The sequence below is a fragment of the Labrus bergylta genome, chromosome 5, assembly GCF_963930695.1.
Source record: "Labrus bergylta chromosome 5, fLabBer1.1, whole genome shotgun sequence".
Taxonomy (NCBI): domain Eukaryota; kingdom Metazoa; phylum Chordata; class Actinopteri; order Labriformes; family Labridae; genus Labrus; species Labrus bergylta.
In genome coordinates this window covers 15,738,815-15,758,928 of record NC_089199.1, presented here as the reverse complement: position 1 = coordinate 15,758,928, position 20,114 = coordinate 15,738,815, and the positions used below count along the sequence as shown (strand labels likewise).

The 20,114-nt window shown below is 40.4% G+C and overlaps 1 protein-coding gene across 7 annotated transcripts in view; it reads right to left on the bottom strand.

The window, feature by feature from the left end:
- Window positions 1-805: 805 nt before the first annotated feature.
- The window catches only part of frmd4ba (FERM domain containing 4Ba), a 40,302-nt gene continuing 20,993 nt past the window's right edge, over window positions 806-20,114 (bottom strand). For 4 of the 7 annotated variants that reach the window (XM_020633795.3, XM_020633791.3, XM_029277342.2 and 1 more), the window contains 17 exons: window positions 16,990-17,073; window positions 16,180-16,245; window positions 15,147-15,204; window positions 13,286-13,372; window positions 9,155-9,231; window positions 8,285-8,423; window positions 6,763-6,895; window positions 6,512-6,645; window positions 6,317-6,433; window positions 5,785-6,013; window positions 5,594-5,650; window positions 5,352-5,487; window positions 4,596-4,760; window positions 3,724-4,478; window positions 3,480-3,615; window positions 2,881-3,108; window positions 806-1,919 (listed from right to left, as the gene is read on the bottom strand). In XM_020633795.3, coding sequence (XP_020489451.2) covers window position 1,919; window positions 2,881-3,108; window positions 3,480-3,615; window positions 3,724-4,478; window positions 4,596-4,760; window positions 5,352-5,487; window positions 5,594-5,650; window positions 5,785-6,013; window positions 6,317-6,433; window positions 6,512-6,645; window positions 6,763-6,895; window positions 8,285-8,423; window positions 9,155-9,231; window positions 13,286-13,372; window positions 15,147-15,204; window positions 16,180-16,245; window positions 16,990-17,073 — 2,602 coding nt within the window. In that variant the 3' untranslated portion in view covers window positions 806-1,918. Of the gene's footprint in view, window positions 1,920-2,411; window positions 2,562-2,880; window positions 3,109-3,479; window positions 3,616-3,723; window positions 4,479-4,595; window positions 4,761-5,351; window positions 5,488-5,593; window positions 5,651-5,784; window positions 6,014-6,316; window positions 6,434-6,511; window positions 6,646-6,762; window positions 6,896-8,284; window positions 8,424-9,154; window positions 9,232-13,285; window positions 13,373-15,146; window positions 15,205-16,179; window positions 16,246-16,989; window positions 17,074-20,114 lie in introns of all 7 variants that reach the window. The other 3 variants (XM_065954977.1, XM_020633793.3, XM_020633794.3) reach the window with 3 other exon arrangements.

Below are 20,114 nucleotides of genomic sequence, written 5' to 3'. Positions count from 1 at the left end.
CCCCCACCCCCACACTGCCTCAGGTTAAGCTGAGGATCTGGAAGTGTTGGAGACCTCCCAAGATCTTGATCATGAAGCAAACACACTGGGCGGCACTACAAGCAAAGTAAAGCTGCTCCATTATGGCCCTTCTGATATATCTGGGATAAATAATGCTCCCTTACATGGGGCAAAGAAGGAAAACAAGGTGAAGGGTTACAGAATTGGAAGGGGGTGGGGGTATGACACTAGCTTGTCATTTACAGGGAGGGCAGAAGAACAGGTTTTAGCTCATGATAGGTGTGAAAGGTTTTAAAGACTGGTTTGGTCAGTTTATGGCTTAAGGACATAGAAAACACGACTAGTACGAGCAAACAGCGACAGAGCTCTGCAGCAGGAGAGTATTTAAAAGAAAATAACTTTTGTTATTATCACTCATCCTGACCCAAAGAAGCCCTGCCGAAATTCACAGAGCCTTTAAAAGACGGGGAAAAACTGTGATGGTTCTTAACTTTACTGCTTCCTTAAATTCAAGCAGTATTCAGAGCCTTTGTAGGTAGAGAATGCATTTGTGTTCCTTTTAACCAAGACCACCAACCCGAGACCGCTGGGAGGAAAACATCCAAATGAGACTTGAAGTGTTGACGATCTTTCTACTTTCCTTACAACCTTTTGTATTCACTGAACTAGCTGAACAGACATTCAACTGCCTACTTTAATGGGTTTAGATTTGAGTGTTTTCCTGCACTTTGCTGGATGAGGTTTTATTTTGTTCAATTAAAACTGTATTGTTCTTATTTATATCAAATTAAAACTGAACAACTGATTCAAATGCTGATTTTTTTTTAATTAAATTGAATCCAATTGTACAAATAACTAAGAACCAGCTTAAAAACAATTGTTAACTATATATTACATGCTTCCAAAATACATACAAATGTTCTATAAAAGGTGGAACCAGTGTATTTACAAAATCAATATTTACACATAGCGTCATTCTCTTCAGAGAAATAGTGAGCACCAGTCCATGACTTCCAGCATGGATGAAATAATCGCGTAAAAAAAGCAAACAAAAAAAAACAAAGCAAACATGGATTTTCTTTCTTCCTGCAGTAACTGATCAGATGTGGCACTGATATACAAGTTAATGACTTCAGGAAATACTCAGTTGGTGTGGCAGAAGTATTTGGCTCAATCTGCCAGTGAGATAGACTGAATACTTGACAAACAAAAGTAAATCAAGCACTGTTGTGGCTATAAACAATACTTTGATAAAACTTGATCTGGTGACTTCAGGCGGTCATTGTAACTCATTATTTTAAATGAGTTCAGTCCTTCATTTTGATAAAGTCTTTATCAATCTTTTTTTTTTTTCAATCCTTCATGGTTACAGTGTTCATACATTTGTGAGGCAGTCAGAACGAGCCGTTTTGTTCATTGATGCTCAGTATCCTCTTACAGTGGCAATCCTTGTCCTTGGTTTGAGAAGTCTGCATCTCCATGAAGAGACACTGCTGGGTTAAGTCCACATTCCCTTTGGTGATACCACACAGTCCACAGCATGTCCTTATATAGTTTAAGTGCACAAGTACCATCACCCCAAACACTTGCAATCCAGACCTGTAGACGCTCATGTGGGGTTTTGTTATCCTGTAAAAACTGTTTTGTGATTTCCTTCTAGCGAACAGAAAATGAGAGGACTACATTCCCCTCACATGCTGCATTCCACAGAAGTTATGATACTTCATTCTTTGGATCATCTTGTACACAAAAACAGGTAAGTGCAGTTTAAGGCATAGTGACAACTTGTCAAGGTGAAAAATACTGCACAATGACAGATAGGCAGCTACACTATTGTTCCCGGTTTTGAGTCTTCTTTCCAGCAAATTTGGTCGTCTGGCTCCAGGTTACTTTCCATTTGGTTGACATCTATGTAAGATCTGTGAAAACACAAGAATTTTACCCATTAGACAGGTAGCAGAAGACTGTAGTTTTTGAATGGTTAAAAATAACTGGAATGAAGTAACCCTGGGCTTTCAACAACATCCTGCAATATTTTAGCCACTTAGTAGGAACTCAATTGAAACAACAAGGATTGAAATCATTTGTTTGCTTAGTTACCAAATGCCATTTAAATAGGTTAATAAAAATGTATACAAAGAAAAACCCAGGGTCATACATTCTCACCCAACAAAGCAGCAGATGCACAAATACATTATGCACACACAAAGCCTTCAAATGTGACATACAGGAGTCACCTTTGTTCCTCTGCCACACAAGCACTCTCCCACAACCACAAGACACCAAGAAGAAAAAGCAGGAGCAGTACTAATAAATGATGAGGAACCCTCTATCCATCTCTGCCATATATAGAAACACACATCACCATCACCATGATAACCAAGTGGGAAGTTTACAGTCTTGTCTCTCACCCTTTCTTCTGTGCTGTGACTTTGATAAGTGAGGGGGGAGGGATTTAATTTTCCTGGCCAATAGCATAGGAAACAGCACCACACTTCTCTAAAGGCCCCACAGGGCATGCCATCCTATCAAAGCTCTGCCACTCAAACTCTGGGGGACATCTGCGCATAAGAAGGGGCAAAGTCAAAGGTGAATAGAAGCACATGGGCAGGAAGCCTCTGCATATGCAAGAAAATATTAAAATGGGACGGAAACAAAACATTTTCTGAGGAGTGAAAGCACACTGCAGAGAAATCTGGTCAGGAGATGACAGTATGCTCTAAGAATAACTGGGGCAGGCAAGCTTTTTTAAAGCCATGCAGTTACCTTTTACTAAAATGCAAGCTCACTTCAAAACATCAACAAGCAGACTATAAAATCACGATGCAGACAAACTGAACGACGCAGAAGCACAGGCTCTAGCCATTTCTGTTTACTTACTATGAACTACCTTTCACAAAGGGCCCCTTACTGAGCCTGTGGACTCTGGAGGATTTTGTCTGTGCAGGGCTGGAGGCCACCTGTCTAACCAGACAGCCAGGAGAGTAGGAGGAAGAGGGAAAGGAGGAGGTGGAAGCTGAGGAGGAAGAACTGGCAGGGTGAAAAGCACAGTGCCGTTGGCCATCAGGGCTGTGCCATGAGCCCTTAAAAAGCTGGGAGGCACCGTATCTATAAGAAAGCAGGGGCCAGTAGACAGTTAAGGAGGGAGTAGAACTAGTCGGAAGCTCTGAGGAAGAAAACGTGGCTGCTGGCTGCAACGATCCTATAATCCTCCTGCTGGACTAAGATGTCATGTGAGGTAGATACATTATTTTTGTGTTCTAACTTAAGTCTGAGTTTGAAGACACAGTAACATTGGCTAAGCAGCAGACCACGGTATTGTTGTGTGTCAGGAATTGCAAACCAAACAGCAGCTAATATTTTCTGTGACCAGCCATTCAAGGCAATTAAAAAGCAGTGCTTAGCACTAGGGATAAGTAGGATCAAGGAGTGACTTATTGGATAAGAAGTTGAGTTGAGGCAAAGTTTTTTTTTCTTACCTGCTGTGGGCGGAGTGGCTGTAGGGTGCTGTACTGTAAGAGTAGGACTGCGGTGCATGCATGGGCATGTCATATTCCGACATACCACTAACACTCATGTTGCTGTGCCAGTTTGCACTTGAGGGCACTGAGGACACTGAAGAAAAACAAAGGTATAAGTCAGTACATGATCAACCAACATGAAATATTAGGGTCTACAACATAAAGCAGTAGAGACTTGTAATATAGGATGCAGTGATCCAACCTGTTGAGTAGGACATGTTACTGCTGTGGCTGTAGGGCGCAGGCATAGTCTGATAGCCCAAGCTCTGCTGGGAGCCTCTGTCGTAGTCTTGGTTGAACGGTGGCTTGTGTGCAGCGTTGCGGTGGTACCAGCCTCTCAAATGTTCGGCAACCAAAGCCTTTTGGATGTTCTTGCCGACGTGCTCGTTACTACGGGTCCCTGGACGGTTCCTAGGTGGCCTCAGTGTGGCGTAGGGGTTCTGTGACAAGCCGTCTATCTCATCAGTACCATAGTTACTGTGCATGACATGGCTGTGGTAAGCTGTTGGGGTTGCATGGTAGGCAGGGTTGACATTATAGTGTCCCTCCATCTCATTGTCGTACATGTAGGCACCATTTGAGTAAGGCTCTGGTTCTGTATAGCTGGGGTAGCCTGTGACGTAGTAGGCTGTTGTGGTAGGACGGGCTCGCGGCTGGTAGGCGTGGCAGCGGGTGTCTGGCTGTGCCAGATTGGGCATGCTACCAGTGTTGGCGTAAATGTCTTTTCTGTGTCGGCCACGAGCTCTGCGTCTGTGTACGTGGTTGCCTGGGATGGTGTACTCTACGCTGGACTGGCTTGTGTAGGAAGAGCCATCATCAAGGACCTCAGTGCTGTTGCTGCGCCGTTCTTGGGAGAAGGGGAATGCTTGCGCAGGCGGTTCGGCCTCCGTCAGGAACTGAGACTGGGACTCAAGACTACCACTGCGCTGCCGGAAATGTTGAGGGGCATCCTCTGACCTAAAGATGAAAAATATTTAATTGAAGCTGTAATTTGACTTACTTCCACACAGCAGATATTCAAGAAAAGAGAGGGAAACATTTTCCGAAATACATGTTGACTCTTTGAGGACCTACCGGAGGTGGGTGCTGCTGTAGGCATTGCGGGTGAGGATGGGGGTGGGTGGCATGCTCCGAGCATCACGTGGCTGCCTGGAAGCTGGTTTAAACAGGCTGTTGTTGCTTGATAAGGCATCACGGTGACTGAAGTGGAGTGGTTCATGGACTTGGTTGTAATTTAATCTAGAACAAAGATAACACATTTTCAGAGAGTTTGCCTCCTTAGGGCAGAACATTTTGTATCAGATGAAGACATTTACTTTCTGTGTACTTGCTCTCAAGACTGTAGGGGAAAAAAACTCTATAAATGCTTAAATTAATCACTTTTGTCATTACTTACACCATGAAGGCTGTGTTTACAAAGTCAGTGAATCTTTCTGTCATGCAACAGTGAGCATGGTGTTGCTTTGAATGAGATTTAAAAGTTTTAGCCTAGGGTAAAAAAAATCACACATTTAACTTGTACACAGTTGTTTAGTTTTCAGAATCACTTTCCACTTTCCCTCTCCCTTTCAGCTTAGAAGTGTCGTCTGCTTCTCCACATGCAGCTACATGTTCTGTTCCATCTATTTTTAAAGCCAGTGCATAGAATTGATAAGAGGTAGGATATTATAGAGGCCGGGGAAAAAAGTAGGAGGAGACTGGCAGGAATGTAGGTCTGGATCTACACTACAGGTCTCTACTAGCTCCATGCTTAGGGCCTCTTAAAACAACTCTCACACAAATACAGAAAATTGAATATGTCTTTCATGGGTGTAAGCAGGAGCTGTATACCTGCAGTCTGCATACTGGTCACTGGCAGAAGGCCGTCTGTCATTGTTATAATGGATGTCCAGAGTTTCTGCATGGTGTGGTCTTGGGGAATACTGAACTGATCGGGACTGCTGCCTCTGGGAAACTAGCTCATCATCTGGAAGATAAAAGTTATTGCCTGGTTAAAAATGATTTGAAATGCTGTGAAAGGAGAAGGAGTAAACACATGCACCCCGGGGGCGTGGCTACGCCTAGGCACTTACCATCATCCAGAGTGAGGCTGTCAGATAGAGAGCTGAGATCTGAAGGGTTGACATCATCTGATAACAGAACAGAGACAAGGGTCCTTAGAGACACCAACAATATTCCACTTTTTAAACTAAATGAAAACTGTTCATACTAATTATCTATCAATTATCATTTCAAGCTCACTGCTATAATCTGTGACATATACCTGCTAAGATTAGTGAGGCTCTCTGCGTCGGTTTCTGTCCTTTCCTTATCCTGTAGTTGTTTATATCACTCTCAATTTCCTCCAGCTTCCTCATTGCATCAAGACAGTTATTTCTTCTCTTCTTCTTCACTGTCTTGCAGAGGTCATCTTCATTTGATAACTTAAGTGCCGCTTCAACGATCTTCTGCTGCAAGGCGACCCTGCTCTCAAGGTTCCTCAGATATGGATCCTACAGAGCAACAAAAAAATCGAGCACAGTTTACAGCAACAGCAGTAGTTTGGAGAAAAAAAAGGACTTAACACATCTCACACTTCAAAGAAAAAATACTGGAAACTAAATCAATATATTTTCTTCAGTGTGCCAACATGTTCATATAGAAATGTTTATTGGGCATTATGCAATGTAAGTCTCAGAACACGTCAATCTCATCTGCCTTATCTCAAAAAGTCAAGTCAAGTCATGATATCCAGGCAAAAACAGTTGTGTTGGATATATATCACAACAAAAACACACAACAACAGCTATACCAACCTCATCGTAGGGGAAAAGGTCATCCAGCTTGAAGGCTGTCCCAACACGACGCCGCACATGTGGAGCCTTCTCACCTAATGCCAAGGGATACTCTTCAGGCAGTTTGCCTGTAAGCTCCTGCAATAAGAGTGATAACAGTTAGCTGGCAGTGTGGGTTTTACCACTGGAAAATTGCTGAATGAGAATGGCACTTACAGCTTCTCTCAAGCAGATCTTTTTCAATTCCTCAAGTTTCTGTGTCAGTGTGTCTTGAAGGTTCTTTTCTTTCTTCTTCAGCTCAGCGATCTTCTCTTTCTTCTGTTCCTCATTGACTTCTGAGTCTGCAGAACCTGGAATATACAAATGTCAAGTTCTAGTAATAATTGTTGTTAATCATTTAATGATATCACATTATGTGTCAACCTGATGTGGAAACGAAACAATGAGCTAATTAACTGTCTGTTTACCGGCTGAGATAAGGCTTCCATTGCTCGCCATGATAAGCTGATCTTTGCAGGAAAGTTTGCTGATCCGCGGAGCGCAGATTTCTGTGAGGTCGACAGCGATGTCGACTGAACTCCTGGTCGTGGTCATCTTTGACTGGAGGGGTGAGAAGAGACGGTGAGGAGGAGGAAACTGGGATGAGGATGTGGGAAAGGAGTAGTGAAGAAGGTATTGTATGCATTTCATTTTAATGATAGCGCACTGCAGTAGAGACAGCTCCATTTGCATGCTCTCATCAATCAGTGTAGGCTCTATTCCTGGATGAACACTGACACACCATCTGCCTTTGAGGCACACGGTGGCTGAATAACCTCATTTGACTACAGCTACACATACTCATCCATCTCTCTCGCGAAATGCAGATCAGACACCACTCATAATACATTATAATAATACAATAGTCTTAATGCTCAGCAAATATGCATCATCAGCAAACATATGGACCACTGTGTTAACCCTCAGACAAATGACAGCTCTACTACAACTACTGTTATGTTATTGTGCCTTCTGTATGGGAAAGTCTTTCTTCAGAGGATATTCATGTTTTTATCCATTCGAATTATAGCTTTTCAAGTTCCTGTAGTTTAGAGTGAACTGAGTACAGAGATTCTATTCCCATTCAAGAAAGTTTGCCATATATTTCCCAAAATAGGTCTGACCATTAGGGGACACTGAAACTAGAGGCATGTGATATCTGTTTGCGAAGCTATTTAAACAAGTCGTAATCCAAGAACAGACAGTGCATCACATGACAAACAGTCACTGTTACAGCAGGCTGTAACACTACAGTAAAATAAAAAGGCCACATTCAAACAAAGGAGAATGATGGGCACTCCCAAAGCTCAGACCTAAGAAAGTGTGTTTGTTATATTTCTAGTACAAAAAAATGTAATAATCATTATTCTAGGCAAGAAAAACTGCCCATGGGGCAAGTACCTTTTGTTTGTTATTTCTTTAAATTAGATATTTTTGTTAAATTAGTCAGTATATAACATTCCATGATTGCGTCATAGTCATATTTTCTTTAACTTCCTACAAGCAATTTTGGGCCTTGCTTTTTGCTTTTTATAATAAGTGTAATGAGATTTTGACTAGAAATTAGACAAATAAACTTCCTTAGATTTGAGTTCCTGAGTGTGAGCACAGATCAACGATATTTTTAATACTAAAAGTTTGAAATAGTATCAACCAGAATTACGTTTCTAGAGGGTCTAATTATTTGACAAACTGTCCAATGAAAAACAAAATTACACTTATCAACCAGTCATTCAGTCCTCAAGCATCTGTCTTTCACAATGTGACCTCACCTACACCAACACCTGACATGGATCTGGAGGTTGGTTAGTTATACAGGACAAACAACATGAGTCTAGTTCTCATCACAGGTCAAGCATAGTGTAAAAATAATTATTAGTCTGTCTCAAACTAAACCTGAGGCAGGAAATGTGTGAACAACGTAAAGGTGAGAAGAAAACCGATACTCACTTTGCTTTGCTTCCTGTCCAAGTAGAATTGGTGCTGACTAATGGCCATCACCCAAATGGTTTTAATCAGAGAATGGCTTGCATACCATGTGTGAATAACAAGACCAGTCTGTCCAAAAGTCCGCTTTGTCACTGTTCTGCTTTGGGAGATAAAAGACACACACTCAGTTCTTGTGCTGATAGAAGAGGCATATCTGTATACATTCTCTAAATAATTAATGGTACATTAATTGTAAAAGAACTTGGACTTGTATAGCGCTTTTCTAGTGTTCTCACCACTCAAAGCATGTTACACTGAGTGTCACATTCATCCATTCACACAACTTTCACACACTGATGGCAGTACTATTCCATTCACATGCCGCTGGCATAGCAGTGGGAGTAAATCGGGGTCTTGCCAAAGGACATTTCGACATGTGACTGCAGGATATGGGACTTGAACCCCCAGTCTTTCAGTTTGAGAGACCACAGCGCCACAGCCACCCCCAAAGTAAGGAGGACAATTAAAAAGAGGACAATTAAAAATCTTTATCCAATTGTGTATGTAATAATAATAAAGAGGAGTCGAACAGGGAGATCAAACTCATTCTCAAACAGATAGTAAGTGTTAATAACAGAGTTGGAAGCAATCAAAATAATAAAATGACATTTGAAAAAGCAGGAGAACAATCATTTAACACACTGGTTACAACTTATAATGTGTGTTTTAATTTGGCCACTGGCTGCAGATACCCTTCATAGTGTGTCCGTTGTAGGTTAAGGGCAGAGAAAGCAAGAGAGCAGCAGCTAAAATGGGAACTTTCAAAAACAGGTAATGGTCCTATTAAAATGAGAAAAATGAAAATAGATTAAGAGGTCTGCCTCCTCTGACCTGTGTGGGTCGTTCACTTCCACAGCAAATTTCTTCTCACGGAAATACAAATTTTCCAACTGTTTCCACTGAAACAACTGCAGAGAGAGAGAGAGAGAGAGAGAGAGAATTGGGGGAGGGAAGGTAGAGAGAGACATCACACTTAGTACACAAGCCGACACATGAAAATTGATTGCGAAGAGACAAAACTGTATCGAAGCAGAAAGATCATTTAATACAGGTGGTAAGAGACAAATTAAGTCTCAAAACAAGAAGACACAATATGGAGGCAGGTATTAAAACAACCTGCAGTTTGTATTACACAGTTCTTTTCTCATCACCTTGCAACAATGGCATAAACTACAAAACATCAGAAGCGATAAACGGTGTTCATCAGGCCAGTCAGAGATACGTTCAGGCTAACACAGTAGCATTTATAACACTTGTTTAACTGTAGGGGGCAACATTTTGCCAGCTTCTCATGTCATTCTGATGTGGAGGAAAACAGAGACAGAGAGTTTGTGTCAGTATCAAACCTCTGCTCCACTGATACTAGGATCAACAGACAGACATGGAGTCACTTATCTGCGATAACCCCCCCCCCCCCCCGTCATTTTGGGGACAAAAGTGATTCTCCACAACTGAAGAGCTGACAGAAATGAAAGATGTACTTTATTCCAGACATGAGGTGGCTGAAGTAACAAATTGGACAGAGGTGAAGAAATCAACTGGAGAAACATTTCCCTTTTCCCCCCAAGAAACATATTTGTTATGCAATTCTTACAAAATGAACCCATTTCTGTTCTTCCCTTACGGTTTCATTTGTAAGGAAGTGCAAGGATCTAACAGCGAAAGAGTAAAACACCACAATTAAGGGAAATTTAAACAATAAAACAGGAAGGTAATCTATCTATATAAGCTGAACAGGTAATATAGGCTTACCGTAAGGTTTTTTTTTCCCTTGTCAAATCCTCTCCTGGATTCTCTTGGGTTTGTATTGAATCCTTTGACTTTGAGTTTCCCACAGGGCTAGGGCTTCCTCAAACAATACTCTCTCTTGTCTATCTGGAGGCAAATAGGTGTTGCAAGACTTTCAGCTATACTGGCCACACCCCTTAAAGGCCCTCCTTCTCTGACATCACAGATACCTGCTGTCTTCAAGGCTCTTCACCCCCCTCTCTCCCACGTCAGCTCACTTTCATGTAAATCAGACCAGATCAGAAGTTTTTTCTTGGTAGTGTTTTTTTCCTTGTTTGAAGACATTTCATCTCTTCTCCACTTCTCTTCACAAACAATAAAATGATCAGTCCAACATAAAGTTTGAATAATCAGCTTCAATCTGGAATGTTTTCAGCTTTTTCATCTAAAAAAAAAAAAAAACATCACACAAAAGCACCGTTGTATAGCCAAATCTACTACACCCATCTAGCCTCCTAGGGAAAACATGTTTGGAATTTGTCACTTTTGTCTAATCATTAATAGCAGCGGCTCTCTTTGCTTTCATGTGCCATGGGAACACTCAGTTCGGCCACTTAAGACAAAAGGAAACACTATGTGTTGACAAAAACACTAGCCAACAAAAGTGAAACCTGAGTGTGTCAAGCTGAAAGTTTAATTTGGGTTTTAATGCATTCAGAGGAAGATCAAACTTTTAGGGTTGAATTTTAAATACTTTCATTGTGATTGTGGGCATGGTTGACCAATAGTATCATACAGTGAGCCTATCACTGATATAAAGACAGTGGTACTTTATAAACAATGACATCCAGCTGGTAAGACATTTCCAAATAGCTGACCCCATTGTAAAGGGAAGATATGGCAAGAAAACAGACCCTTGTTGCTATCAGTAGCAACATTTACATTTTAACAAAAGTCTGGGAAGAAACACTCACTTCTTCCAAATCATCCCCCAGTAAGAGAAACTTCACACCTTTGTGCCAACTCATAGATAAAACTAACTTGCTACTCTCCTGAGACTGATGCGCATGTCACACCCTAAATATTTGAAGGATGTGACACTCCTCAATCTCTACTTTACAGGATGAGTAGTTTTCATAAAGAGGAAACACTTGATAAAATGTATTCAACACAAAAGCCACTTCACATGAGTGACTCATCATTACTCCTTCAAAGTAAACAAAAAAAGTGACAACAATGATTGAAACTAACTAACTACTCTCCTTAGACTGCTGCATAATGCTTGATAGTCGATATCTTTAGTATTTATATCTCTCTATTTTGAAAAAAATATTATTCATAGCAGGTGGAAGAGATCCAGAAATGCCTGTGGTTTTAGATGAGCTCAGACTGTTCAGATCCAGCTCACACCCACAACTCAAGGACCCCCAGGGCCAGGAGTCTGCAAGATTATACTCAAATGAAAATCTGTCAAAGCACTGACTCACACGCCTATACAAAAAAAGATCTGCCCCACCCTTTACACAACATGTGATGCACCAGCACTGACTGGCAGGCAGCTCTGTGTGTTTAAAGCACACACACACACAAGGTTGAAATATGACGACAAGACTTTCTAGGTAGACTATGCAACGATCTATTTTGCTTCATGATGGAGGGAATTTGACTGAAAAAGGGGGCTGGAGATAGGATCGTTTCAGTCATAATTTCTATGTGTTTAACTTAATTGCCAAGACACTTTTTTATCTATTTTTGATCTCTCATATCTTGTCATTATAAGCCAAAGGCTGACACTGTCACCAATAAAAATTTGAAGAAAAAATGTGGTTCTGCTGGCTCCTCATTTATGTGGAACAGCACATGTCTCTCAGCGTTCCCAATACCCAACAGAATGAGGACAAAAGTAATTTCTCCTGATTTCATTCATAATTCATAATGAAAGTGGTCTTTTTTTAGCACTTTTCACAAATTAAGTTGTAACATTTTCTAGAAAATTTCAGGACATGCAGGCCCTGATACTGTACGGCACTTGCCTTTCACACATTAGTAGTGTCAGATGCACTCTCACAATCTTGAAAATCTCTGTTTGTTTGAAGTTTGGAGGGGGGTTACTTGCAGCATGAGGAGGAGGACTCCTTTGACTAGTTATGAGGAGTGCATTGCATTTGTGAAACAGACTTTAAATTGACAGGGCAGAAATGAAGGAGGCATGGGTTGGGTTTAAAACAGGGCTGTGAACTAAAGAAGTATGATGCTATTTGTCATATCTAGAGATCTAGAAGTATTTTTATTTTATTGCAGAAAATTCCGGAGGGATGCTAATGTTACTGTCGTCTTGTGTGAAGTAGGTGAGGGTAAAAAAAAAAAATGGTATTGAGCCCTCTCAGCACCCCAACAAGCTCACTGTCCAACAACTCGAAACATACAGCAACCCACCCGACTGGCAAAAGGCCAACCACAATCACAGAGGCCTGCTGCCTCCCACAGAGAACCATAATTACACTTTCCAATAGGAGGGTTGGTGAGACGCTGTGGCTGTTAGTGGCTCAGTGGAAAAGCACATCCTGCTATGTCAACAGGTTACTACCATAGATAAAAAGGGACTGGGGAGAAACACTTTGATGGGACACATAACAAACACCTCAGAAGCACTGGGCCTTGGTATAAAACAAGGATCACACAAGGATTTTTTTAGTCAAAGTATTTTTCACAGACACGTCATAACATGCAGTGTCAACCCTCTCAGACCAGATATATAGGTTAATATCAAACCTCCCATTACTGATTGATTCTTTAAAAAATGGATTTAATTCACATGTAGAGCTTGTTTCCCCAATGATATTAATTCTAACAATAAAAAGGGTCAATGCCTCACATGTTATTTGTTTTTTGTACATTTTCTCCTTACAAGCTTGTCAGTTTAACAGCTGTGTAATCATGATGACAATACATTCAACTGAGGCTAGTGCTGTATTCTATTTGCTCTTGCAGCTACGGCCTTGACTGCACACAGCACTGACTGATAAAGAAAAATATAGTTCCTATTTGTCTTCCTCTCTCCTGATTGGCATGGGAATCAGGGTCTAAATTCACTTATTTACAGTGTGGATGGATAATTAACCAACTAACAAGAGGCATGATGATGAAATCTGTTATAAGCAAGACATTTAAATGAAAAGATACATGTTATACGCTTGAGAATAATATGATAAAGAGGTAAAGAGGTGCACCTACTTTTCTTGGTTTGAGTTTGTCCTGCAAATCGTACTGTCCAATGCCTTTGTAGCTGACTCCTAGCCACCAGGGTATCCCTTGCTTGTCCTGATGAAAGAACACACACAACATCACATTAACCTTTAGTAGCTTTAATGTTTGGGGAAAAAAAACTAAAAACTAAATAGGCCTCTTGCCAAATTCATTTTGACTTTAGGGCTCCTATAATAACTCAAGAAGAAATCAAGTACATTAAAGTCATTGGATCTGGTCAGACCACTTTGACCAGGTTTACACCTATCAACATCCTTCCTGAGTGATCAGATCACAAGCGGACAGCTAAAGCACAGCTAAAAATGTATCATGAGGCTGGATTGAGATCTGATAACTCAGGCCACACATGCAGGAGGTCTGGGATGCATTTGTCCTCATTAGGGATATAATAATAAACTCAGCTCAAATACCAATACATATCACAATACTGGGTTCACAATATGATTTTAATCACACTTTTTTACGACTTTCGAGTTTTTATAAACACATAGATAAGTTTTCATTCGCAATTTTGTTGGATCATTGCAACTGGCTCTAATGTATTAACCATTAGCCCAATGCGTCCTGGTCGACATGAAAGACCACCCAATCTCCCCATACCCATGGCAATGATCACATGGATTAATAGACCACTCTTATCTCAAAAATGACAGATATATATTTGTCCACTTGTGAAACTTTTTTTTTTCAACATGTGAAGGTGTAGTTTATGCAGTAGAGCCAGGTCTGCATGAAATACAGGATATTGGTTTCCATATGTTTAAATAAGGGAGACTGTATTTAATATATTCGGAAAGATTCCATGAAAGACAAGGTAGAGGAGAGACTTGATCAACGAGGGGCCTATAGCTTCCAACTGTTTATATTATAATGCATAAACTTTGACTGACACAAGCCTAAGAGATAAGTCACAATATGTTAATCAGTTTATAATAGAGCAGTGTGTGTGTGTGTGTTATGTTAGACTCCACTTGCTGTGAATAAAGCTATCTCAACATGTGACCCGCAAGCAGTGCATCAGAGCAGTTCATAAGCACAATAAGGAGACGGCTGTTTCATAACGTGGATATGTGATCTTGTTGTCTGTTTTCACTGTAAACAGAGACTTCATTCTGCAGTGTATTTCTTTTAATTCACTTATAATCACTAAACTGCAGAGGAACATCATCAAACAAAGTTTTAGGTCCCATCATCACTTAAGACCGTATAATGACACACTCCTGTGCACATAAGCACATCTCTTCCCCCACCTGTGTGCTGCGCTTATGCATCACCTTTTTTCTATCATAACGTGTTTTTTAAAAGCTTAAGGAAGGGAAATAAGGCGCCGTATTAATTTCCAGGCATAGCAGAAAAGTCTGATCTGATCACAAGTGGTCTATGGCGACACATTTGGCGAGCATGATCTAGCCAGACTCTTACTGAGAGCTGTCCATGTGTGATCCCATCAGCCAGACCACATTGCTAATACCAGGTGTAAATTCCCCCCCATGATTGAATTTGGTTCGGTCGGTAAATAGAATTAATTACAGAATGGAAAATTACAGGAATTAACAGAAGTAAACATGCCTTAATAGCTTACTAGATTAGAAGTATTTATGGTGTAATTCTTCTACTAGATCTCGTGAGTGTTCCTACAGTAACTAACTAATAATGCGTATGTGTTTATAAAGAGGAAAAGACCTCATGATTTAAGTGTCAAAGCATTGCACGTAGTTAAAGTTAGTTAAATGTCTAAGATTTTAAGCAAAACTAGTATGAAGATATCAAGTCGACAGAAGCTTGTTTAAAGGTTAAGCTTCTGAATAGCTTAGGACAACACTCTTACCTTCACTGGGTAATAATGGACTCCATATGCCGGCAGGGATTCCACCAATGCCAGATATCTTCAGAGAGACAAACAAGTTAGCAGGAGTTCAGATACTTTCACTTGATCACTGTCAATCACTGGCTGTTGTACAACAGATGGAGTTCTATTTAAGCTATAGTCATTGAGAGCTACAGTCATTTGCAGTGGCAGGCTTATCGATTTTCTTCAGGGCCATGACAGATGAAGGGACAGTCAATTGATCAGTTCAAGGGCATCAGTTCAAGAGGAGGACTGGTATCCTGGAAAGGCCCACTGGTTGCCTATTTTCAGAAATACTCCTCTAATATATTAGTGCTTTCACACTTGCACAAAACTCCTGAAGTTTTCAGGGTGAGCCGCATGCGTCAACGCAAACAGCTGAATTGTTCACTGTGACTGCCACACCCTAGTATTATTCCACAGTAAGTCAGAGTGAGCTGATGTGAGAATGCAGCAGATTATAATCAGGAGAATTCAACTCAAACAAGTGGGAGGGGGTGGTGACATTTATTCCCTTAGATCGGTACACAACTATAGATTGAATGCACATGACCGATGATCTTCTCGAATGTATAGTTTAACTGCAGCATTACGTTTTCTGTTTGCTAGTTTGCTTTTCTCTGCTATTCTGTTGGTATTTTGAGTCAGTCTAAACACAGCATTGATATAAAGGTAAATAATATTATTACTATAGCGTCATGAAGCAGACTCTGTTGCTTCATCTCCCGCTATGAGTTGCATTTGTGAACAACCAGATCAGGCTTATTAAGGGACATTCCTCAGTAGTGCGTAATCATATGTGAAAACGGCTTTTAATTAACATACTGGCTTTTGACAGCCATCTCTTAAAAAAAGATTCTACAGTACAGATACTGTATGTGAGGTGGATGATGAGATTCTGGTGTAGGGGCTAGAGTACTGTCGCATCAAAGAAAAGTAGTGCATAAGGCACACTGACCCTAATTTTCAAACTCATTTTAATTATAGGATATATTTGTTGTTTTCAACTTACTGCACAATGGCTTGTCCTCTGGTCAGTCCCTTCAGTTTCTTGTAATGTTCTATCACCTTGTCCTCACTGCAAATGGATAAATACAACATTTAATGAATATTCCATCAAGTGTTACACATTCCATCCACAGTGTTGGTGAGAGGGCCCTTTTCTTTGACACATATTCAGCCTGCTCATGCAGAAAACGTAATCTGGCCTACTGATGACTCTCATCTAACTCTTCAGTAAAAGCATCCAATTTACTTCTCACTCTAAGCATCCCTCTTATAAGCATAGCACGATGGAAAATACAATGCAACTGAACAGACAGAAAGGGACTGAGCGAGACAGAATTGGTTGAACGCACTCATTCACCATAAAACAATAATATTAATTTTAATTAGGATTTTTTTTTTACTGATGTATCAGAAGCAGAGACTGCAGAAACATCAGAGGGCCATTAGCAAGACAAAAAAAGGGATTAAAAAAGGAGTGAAAACAGCAGCGTGGCTGTCTAAAGGATAGTGTTCCCTTCTATATGATTTTTCAAAGCTAATGGGCAAATGTAATTAAAGTAAAAAACTGTCCTCCAAGAATCAAGTAGGTCTAAAGACACTTAAACACTCACATATGTTCTTTTGGGAACATCCCTGATCAGTATAACCAGGTACAACCAGGTGTTTCTTACCTTTGAGGCCACCTGACAGCTGAATTGTTTGTGTGTACTGCAGAGGAAGTCCTTTTGTAATGATCACCACAATATCTATAATTCTCTGTGTGATCGTCCCAATCCCTCACCCTCAATCATTTTTTTAAATTCAAAAAACTTACCAGTATTTAAGAGATGGGTGCTCCCTTAATACGCTGGTGGGCAAAGCTGGGAGCTGTTTGAGGTCTGATCTGGCAGTCTCTGAACTGAAAAAAGAAAAGAAAAGTGTCTTCAATCTTTGTGCTTTCACAGTGTGGTTTCTAGTTCTTTCTTAAGGCATGACTGTAATAGTTGGCTTGCTTCATTTAAGTGAAAGTGCTCTGTCAGGATATTGATTTTACATTTCTTATCTGTGTGATATTTAAGTGATAAATAAATATTAAAGACTGCATATTTGCTATGACTTACAGTCTTAAAGTGTATCCCCTGTTTGGTTTCACAATAACTTTTAGCAACATGTTTCCTACTGAATCCAAAATGAAAACCAAAAGCAGTTTTTTTCTTCACTACTAAATTGGTACTAATTAATCTAAGTGTAGCTTAAACTTCATCAGACTGCAGTGAAATGGTGTAAAAGCAGGGCAAATATACACAGATTCCCATCCAATATTTAAAATATATGCAGGCTGAGTTAGAAAGCATTGCATGCTTACAATAAGAGTTGTATCACGATAAATTCAGACTTCTGCAATGTGTTTTTTGCAATTGCAATTAATTGTGCAGCCCTACTCTACAGTATAACGAGTTTTACTGTTTGGCAAGACTAAATGTGAGCTTCACTCATGTCTTGCCAGACTTAATTACAAAAGTCTGGCAAGACATGTGTCTGAAAGCACATAAAGATCCTTTAAGTCATAGGGAGCCTTTAGAAGGGCTTTGTGAAAAATCTATTTTCAGCATTTCATGCTTGTTTCAAAACAAAAATCATTAAGCTGTCATTTACTCTTGATAAACAACATTATAACAAGTCAAGTGTACACTATAGAAAATGATCACACCTTGAAACAGGTAACTGCAAGAGTTGGCCTTATTCACAAACGGCTCTAAGAAAGTTTGGTAATCTTGTGCATTCTGACTATTTTTTTAGGTTCATCACTGTCAAGGTCTATGATTGTGATCCCTGATCCATTCCAACATCATGTAGGAGGAAGTACTACGTAGTTTCTACTAGCTGGAAAAGCAGGGCTCTTGCTTGGTGGGCCATGCAGTCCAATGCAGACAGGAACAAAAGCCATTCCAAAACACTTGGCAGCGACTCCCTGTGCTAAGGAGTATTGTACAAGCCCTGATGCCGTTTCAAAACAGTCTGTGACTGCTGACACAGAACTCTAATGTGCAAGACAGATCCTATCTTAAATAAAAAATGCTCAAGAAATATACCAGCTATACCAGTCATCTCATCATGACTCAGGTAGTGGCCATATGATCTTAAGAAACTTTCCTGGGGATCAGTTTAAGTCTCTGTCGGATAAAAAAAGATAAAATAAAAAAAACTAGCAGCTGCTGACATTGTGGGACAGAAGCTTAGCAATCCAGTTATGTGAAACAGCTTACTATACAAAAAACAAGAGTGAGCCATTGCAAAGGTAGAGGCACTTGAATCACTCTTCACCGTAGCTACATCTCTTAGGTTGACTGCCTTTTGCTGCCATGGCACTTTGCTGCATGTTTGACGGTATATACTTTATTGGGAGCTGGAGCCTGGCGTTGTCGAGGTGATCTACTCTGCAGCCGTGCTGCTCTGTCAGCAATCTGGAATACATTACTTTCATTACTACGTCTGTTATCTCCCCACAGCTTGCGGCATAGGGGCAATTCCTACACCCTGTACAGACCAGCCCAGCCCAGTGCAGCCTACCCAGTGTGGGGGAGATAATACTCATGTCAGCAATTCCACTGGGCTGCAACGTGGTTACTGTAAAGGGAGTACAATGAGAGAGCCTGTTGCTGTGAATGAACCACTAACTACAAGCTACACCTGCAAATAGAACTTGTGACTACTACTGTCTGGGTGTAATACTGGTCCATGTGGACATAAAGACAAGAGAATAGACATATAGCTGTGCATATAGAGGCAGAGAGATTTAAAGTGGCTTGCAGACAATGTCTGCAAAAATGTATTTAAGTTCAAGAAGATCCCTGCTTCCAGAAACTGTTAAGCAACAATGCGAAAATCTATTAGATGATTTCCCATGTTTTCGTAATCTTTTCTATTAACTCCCAGAAGAAGAGTTTTACATTGTTGAATTGATCATTGGTTATAGCTGTAGCTGATCACCAATAACACTATCGTGTGAATAAGTTTGATCAGAGCAAGATACAATGTAAGATGTCACACAATTACTGACATAGCAAAGGGAACTCCCATACAAGTAACCCTAATGATTGTGCATTCAATCAATTCACAGCAGGGGGTGGCCCATAACACCATAATACCATGACTACAGTGAGTCCTCCTGCCGCCAAGTTGTCTACCATTGGACAGTTTGTAAGGCTCATCCGTCTTAAGGCAACTGACTGTAGTAGGAGGAGGAATCCCTAACTCCTCCACAGCTAATCTCACTGCTCCAGGGCCCTTTGTTGATACAGTGTAGAGAAAAGGCGTTTACACTGTATATGGCTTATGGGGGGACAATAATGAGAAATAGTCCCACAAGAAAGCAGGGGGTTCCTCAGTACAAATAAAGTGTTCGTACTTAAGTTACGGCAAGGTTCAAGTTTCAGAACAACTACTATTGCCATTAACGCATTTCTCCAAAGAAGAAAATTGGCAATAATATTGTGTTTTTAAAAACGTGAAAAATAATATCTAATAATCGAAACAGGCAGGGAAAAGCACTGTCTTGGCAGATAAAAGAAAATGACTGCTTGATTTGGAAACACTCCCACCATTGCTGATTGTATCAGATTTGTTGGCAGGTTGTCTTTAGTTGTGCTTTCAGAGTAAGGACAAAGTACAGCCCATCCCCACACCCACATGAGCACTCTGTAGACTGCACTCTAAGGTTTTAAATCAAAACACTGAGGTAAAAAGACAAAAATAAATTACTTGTATCCGGTCATTCAGGGCTGTAAGAAGTTAAGTGTGTAATACACACAATAAGATAAACACTCAAACTGTGTGTTTTTTTTTGTTTTTTGCAGTAGAACAAAGGGAATAGTTTGGCATGAGGTTGACCTGCATTTTAAGCATTGCTTGTATTGCTGGTCAAACCATACATGCACAATCTTTGTGTTCACATAAAGG